Below are 6,562 nucleotides of genomic sequence, written 5' to 3'. Positions count from 1 at the left end.
TTTTCGTATCAATACTCTATCAAATTATACTTGCTCAAGTTCAATTACAATTCAATACACACCAGATTTCTAACTACATAAATATATTTGGAAGTCTTTTAATGTATTTGCAATCTATGATCTTTGATAGACCTTTCCTAAATCGAATACAATTTTTCTCATAATCCTATAATAATCTAGTAAGAAAACATGAAAATCACATTTTCAAACAATATTTCAAATAAATAATGTTTTAAAACTATAATATCATTATATAGATCCTTATTGAAAGTTTTTGAAATCACACCAAGTCCATCTAGCGACTAAACTATGATAAAACAAACATCAATTTTAACTTGTGATCTGCTCCCAGTGTATTGAAAGTCATTTGGTATCAACTTTGCCAACATGACAAATAGATTTGGGAACAATTGCCAATCTCATATGCGCAATTTAAATCATTAACAGTTATTAACATACACATTCAAATAATATAAGCTTAGTAATACTAGTGCAAAAAAAAAAAAGGTTTAAACTTCGTCTGTCTAGCATAATAACGCCACGTGACAAGAATGAGTTTATTATGTAAGATATAGTGTGGTTTAAGCTTGGATAATTTTAATGTGTTGTTTGTCGTGTTTTTGTATTTGTTGTGCGGGTAGACTATATTTGGGCTACTGTTGGGCTATGGTTTCAAGGTTGGGAGGGAAAAAATTAGGCCTTACTGAAAAAATTTATTGGGCCTAATGCATAAATCTGTTCATTTCTTTTTCCTCCCAATACGCTCTAGTTTCTCTTCTGCAAAAACTGTCATCAATCCACAAGTTCTCTTCCTCTTTTGTAAATACTCTGTGGAAACTTCAATTTCATTCGCACATACAGGTTTTCACTGAGACTGACTCAAAAATCATAACGTTTTCTACCATCGGCCTGGTAATCTCTCAAAAATCGATAAGAATCTTTTAGCTTTCTTCACTACTTTCTCTGTACTGTCTTTCTAACATACTGTCTTCTGTTTGGATAATCATTAATTCGTTTTTATAATGATGTAAAATGTTTGATTTGTGTTTGGATAATCATTAAATTCGTTTTTATAATATTGTAAAATGTTCGGTTTCTGTATCAGTTCGTATTGTCCTGTCCTATATCTCTAGTCTGTTTTCGGGCTTATCATATGTTTTTTTGGTTGTTGATGGATGTTTTATTCATGTTTCATTGAAAGATTGATTCTTCTATTTAACTTTTTTTATGCCCTAACTGTTTCTGCCTTAAGCTTGCATAATACAAAAGTATTGTGTTGTTCATGTTCCGCGTTCTCATGTTAAAAATTGAAGTCTTGCCTTCCATGAAACATTACCACATCATATGTTACCAGATTCTGTGCCAAAGTTGAAATTCTTATCTTGATATTTGGACTATAATTGTTTGTCTTGTTCACATGCTTTGTTTGGATAATCATTAATTCGTATTTATAAATTGTTTTTATTTGTAATGGTGTCTTTAATTTAATTTGTAAAGTTAGGTTCTAAAATAAACTGAACAACTATAATTGAATACTTTTTCCTGAAGCTCCGAAGATTTTTATATAAAATCAAAAGGAATAAAATTTAGAAGACTAAATTTGAGAAGCTCTGGAATAACAACAGTACAATAGAGTCAAGTGATGAACCTGGCTTGGGCTCACATCCAATTTGCGCTCCAAAGCATGAAGATATGGGCCTGAACCAGTGATTATCACAAAGTCAGAATCATTCCAGTTTAGACACTGATAGGGAAACTGACCTTTTTTATTGCCAATTAGCTAGAGATAGATCTTGGAGGAATACAAGGCTAACCTCTAGTTATGCATATGCACGTCTGAATTTTTATGCTTTTCGTAGGGCTTATCATATCTCTGGTTTGTATTAGGGCTTGTCATATATCTTTTTTGTTGCTGTTGCAGCTATTGTTCATGTTATGTTAAAAGACTGATTCTTTTATTTCATTTTAAATCTTTGTATCTGCACTATTTCTTTCTGCCTTAAGCTTGCATCACATGACATGAATGCATTTTTTGTTGTGTTCACATTGTTTCAACGTTTTCTGTTTGTATAATCATTAATTTGTATTTTATAATGTTGTAAAATGTTCAGTTTGTGGTGCAACTCATATTGTCATCTGCTATTTTGTTATTAAAAATTTTTTTCAGTTCACATTATGTTTTTCACATTTTCGAATGGAATGTTCCTTTTTTGTCTGACATTTAGTTGCAAATAATTTTTGCCAGAACACAATGGTATATTTTCTAGATCCCTAGAGTTTAGCACTATTGTTGCAAAAGAGAAATTTTAACCTTCGTCTTTATGGCATAACAATGTCGCCTACCGAGAATGAGTGTATTATGTAAGGTGCTGTTAGTTTAAGCTTGCATAATTTGAATTTATTTTTTGTCATGTTCACATTGTTTTGTCGTGTTTTACTGTTTTTTGAGCCTATAGGCAATACATTTGGGTTACAGATTCAAGGTTTGAGGGAAAAAAGTAGGTTTTATTCAAAAAGATTGTTGGGCTGGATGCATACATCTGTCCATTTCTTTTCACACTTTAGTTTCTCTTCTACAAAAGTAAGTCTTATGTAGACTATTCGCATGTAAGAGTTGTCACTGAGACTTTCTAGAAAATCATAACACTTACTACCATTGCCCTTTTAATCTCTTAAAAATCAGTAAGAATCTCTTAGCTTTCTTCACTACTTTCTTTGCATGCTCTTCTAAACATGCAGTTTAAAGTTACAAACAAGAAACCTTAATAATGTTTAGAGTGCTATTGAAAGATCCAACTGGATGTGGAAGAAGCATCAAATTGAAGAAGTTCATTTGGCAAAATTTATATAGCTTATGAATTTAGAAATAAATGTGAAGAAAGCTAAGAGATAGCTCCTTGCTTGCCATGCCTCGAAAAATAATCATTATCCAGAGATATAGCTAAAGCAACTGTTACAGCTCTCTCCAACAGGGTTAAAGGTCGAGTAACGTCCAACTCTTGAATCTTTCCAGAACAAAAATATTGTATTAATGGATTTAAAATAAGGAGAATCAATTCTCTGGTATGGTGCTTACCACTTTAGCAGGGCCAGTCTTGGACCTGGAATCAGCAGTGCCAAATCAGATCACATATTGACCAGCATCTGTAAAGATCTGATTTACGTTGAGGAAATAATAATAGAAAATTGATCAGGATAACATGAATGCAACTTAATCTGCATCAAGCCAGATCAAAAACCTAAATCTGTATTGCTCACTAAAATATAATAGTTCAGTCAATAAATACAAAAATGATATATCCAACTTGTCCTGGACCCCTTCTGCTAAACTCAAAAAATTTTACATCCAATATGTCAAAAGAAATCATGAAGAGTGGACTTTGCATGAAACTAAAGACCAATTGATATATAATGTATAGAGTTATACAAATTGAATTTCTTTGATTCTCCAATTTCCTTGTATACATTTTTTTCATGGCCTTAAAACATTCAGAGCTGATTTTGATTTACTTTCATACAACAAAATGGCTTCAGAAGTTCGATTGAGGATTTGCTCTGCTTTGCGTGTGAGATGCAATTTGTATAATAATGATGGTATCGCTAACGCCGCCACTTGATGCCAAGGGCGGTTCATGCAACATTTGAATATGTAACATCCTAAAAGGAAAAGAGCAAACCTCAAAACCAAAGCCTCTCCAATCGTGATCTATCTCACCCGGTACTTCCCCATTTATATCCTTCAAAGTAAATGTCCAATTCCAGAAGGCCGGATTTTCAACCACTGCAAACTGCTTGTTCCTACAAATAACATGATTAAAAACTTTAATACTTTAGATGATGCAAAATCAAATGGTTCAGCATGAAAGCCCAATGACAAAGGTTAGGAATGGGGACATCTACTAGTCACATAAGGAAAGCCTGAACTTCCCATTGGTTGGGGCAGTAGTGAAGGACTAGAAAATGTTAATTCACATATTGATACAAAAATTGGCAAGCTTAAATTACCCTTGGTCCAAACATACACCCTCCTCCAAAGGTGCCATCGTCTATGAACCACACCAATTTCCTAGCAAGGAAGAAATACAGGCAGCATAAATTACCGAAATGCAGTATAGATACTTTAAATTTCTTAAACTATTGCAATGCCAAAATGCGTAATTCACATACCTTACCATTAACTTCAGCGCAAATTGAACTGGTTATCCACCAGAAAGGCCTAAGGACCTGAATGTGACAAAACAAAGCCTTAAAGCTGAAACAGCAATGAATGAAAAACTAAACACCTAGTGACTTGTTGCACTAGTTCAAAAAGAAATCTGCACAAATTCCTCACCCTGAAAAGTTCATTACCCATTCCATCAGTTATGTAAGCAACAAAAGGACGTCTCAGGTGAAGCAACTGCAGAAAATTGCAGAAAGCATCAGCATATGGGATTTAATAAAATAAAACCAATCCATTGCAAACAAACCTATCAAGTTAACACATAAGTCAGAAATGAAGTTGCCATATCTGATTCCATGAATAGTGTAGTCAAGTACAACAATACCAGCATGCATAAACTCATCAAAATATTTAAACTTATGATGTGACATATTTATGGTCCAATATAAAACTCAGGGCCTGTCATTGCTAGGCCCATATATGTTAATATTAATATCTTGCTATCAATTTCTTGGGGGGAGCCCATGTAGGTATTCCCTTATTCGCAAAAATTATATGCATGCTCTAGCACTCGTAAACAGCATGTAAGATGATGTAAACACATCACATTGACATTATACATTAACGATACATCCTAAATTCCTGTAGAATGGGAGGAGACTCAATATACAGATTCTAGACCAATGAAATTGGCAGATGAGGTGCATGAAAATTTTGCTAAAATGTATTTGAATGAATCCAAGTTATAATGATTTGACAAGCTATAATTCTTTATTACCAGAAAAAGAATGTGCCTAGAAGAAGATTATAAGTTTGCTAATTTCAATCTAGGATTGTGAAAGAAGTTAACGTAACCGAAAGAACCACAAAACACCTATATAGAGGACATTCTAAGAACAAATAAAAAAACAGCCATCATCTATAAAGAGTTCTTTGGTGGTAGTAAGGTCGACTCTTCAGAAATGTAAACTAGTTCCAAAATTTTTCCACTTGCTTTTCTCATTGAATCACAAATAAGAAAGCCGTGGAAATCTATTAGCATCCCAATGCCTAGTCGGATGGTCTTTCACACTTGATAGGATGGGCTTTATTTGCAACAACTTCACTGTAAGAATGATTATTACGAGGTCTAAAACAAGAGTGCAAGAGAAAGACTTACACATTATTATCATTTTAGTCTCCTCCTTTTTTCATCTCAAATACAAAAGTTCAAACAAACTCAATCTCAAACTAATTGTTGTGAATTCAAACTAAATTTGAGTCAATCAATATTTGAATTTGATTTAATTGGAATTAAATCTTAATCGCTTTTGTAGATTATAAGCACTCCTACTACTACTAATATAGAAACTGAACTCTCCAAATATCTTTTTTGAAAATATGAAAAAAATCGGATGTAAAATAAGAAATTTCATGTTGAAGGATTATGAATGAATTCTTTAACTTTTTTTCTTTTTATATTTTGGAGACTAAATTTTAATCTCATCTATTTTCGTCTTCACGTGGTGGGTCTCTATTAGGGATGGCAACGGGGAGGGGCAGGGAGGGGATATCAACCCCCATCTCCAGCCCGTCCCCGTTACTGGGATAACAAAGAATCCCCATCCCCATCCCGCAAAGGAAAATCCCTTCTCCACCCCCTCCCCATCCCCACGAAGAAAAATCTCATTTTCATACCCGTAAATATAAATTTTAATTTTTTCCTATATTTCAATAAATAAAATAAATCATATTTTCCCAAAATATCACTTGCTACAAGAGCTACAAAATATTCATTGTTATTTTAGTTCAAATATAAAGTTTTCACAAAATCTAACAATATGCAATAATCAATCTCTTCATTAATAGCTCTTTATGTTGATATCATCATCAATCTCTTCAGGTTTTTTTAATATATTAGATTAATAGTTCAAAAATTAGTAAAAGTTGATAATTGATAATTCAAAAATTAATAAAATTAAAGTTATAGTTTTAATAAATCATAATGTAAAAGTTTCTAGAATTTAATAGTTCAAAAATTATTATATTAATATATTAGATTTAAGGGGTGGGGTGGGGTGGGAAAGGGACGAGGCGGGGCAGGGACATATGTATCCTCGTCCCCGATTACTGAGATTTTTTTTGTCCCCATCCCCACCCCTTTCCCCATTTTTATCGGAGAATCCCCTCTCCGTTAGGGTTGGGGAGGGTCAGAACCCCTAAAGTCAGACCCAAATTGTCACCCCTAGTCTCTATTGCAATTTCTTTTCTCTACTTTTTCTTGATTTCACTATTCATACTTAATTAATTCATTTGGACCTATAAATTTTGGTTCAATCTAATTTGGAAGTTGGGTAACCTTGGTTGATGGTTTGTTCCATCTTAAATATGGTTTCTAATCTGATTTGAATAATTTTAACC

General features: G+C 33.1%; 1 protein-coding gene and 1 long non-coding RNA gene across 2 annotated transcripts; one reads left to right on the top strand and one right to left on the bottom strand.

Annotated features, from left to right (window-relative positions):
- Positions 1 to 743: 743 nt before the first annotated feature.
- Positions 744 to 2,706, top strand: LOC123207875. Its single transcript, XR_006500542.1, has 2 exons — positions 744 to 912; positions 2,246 to 2,706. It is a non-coding gene; the product is annotated as an uncharacterized LOC123207875 (long non-coding RNA).
- Positions 2,707 to 3,530: 824 nt separating this feature from the next.
- LOC123204265 lies at positions 3,531 to 4,179 on the bottom strand. The gene is made up of 2 exons (XM_044620871.1): positions 4,006 to 4,179; positions 3,531 to 3,798 (listed from the first exon to the last, which is right to left on the bottom strand). Exons 1-2 carry the CDS (start codon positions 4,041 to 4,043, stop codon positions 3,531 to 3,533), a joined length of 306 nt encoding a protein of 101 aa, XP_044476806.1. The 5' UTR covers positions 4,044 to 4,179.
- Positions 4,180 to 6,562: the final 2,383 nt, after the last annotated feature.

The sequence above is a fragment of the Mangifera indica genome, chromosome 2, assembly GCF_011075055.1.
Source record: "Mangifera indica cultivar Alphonso chromosome 2, CATAS_Mindica_2.1, whole genome shotgun sequence".
Lineage (NCBI taxonomy): Eukaryota > Viridiplantae > Streptophyta > Magnoliopsida > Sapindales > Anacardiaceae > Mangifera > Mangifera indica.
This window is presented reverse-complemented; position numbering and strand designations above follow the sequence as displayed.

Coding starts and splice junctions, on each gene's coding strand:
- LOC123204265 (XM_044620871.1), bottom strand. CDS start 4,043: ATGGCACCTTTGGAGGAGGGTGTATGTTTGGACCAAGG. Junction 3,799..4,005: donor GGTGTATGTTTGGACCAAGG/GTAATTTAAGCT, acceptor TGTTATTTGTAG/GAACAAGCAGTTTGCAGTGG.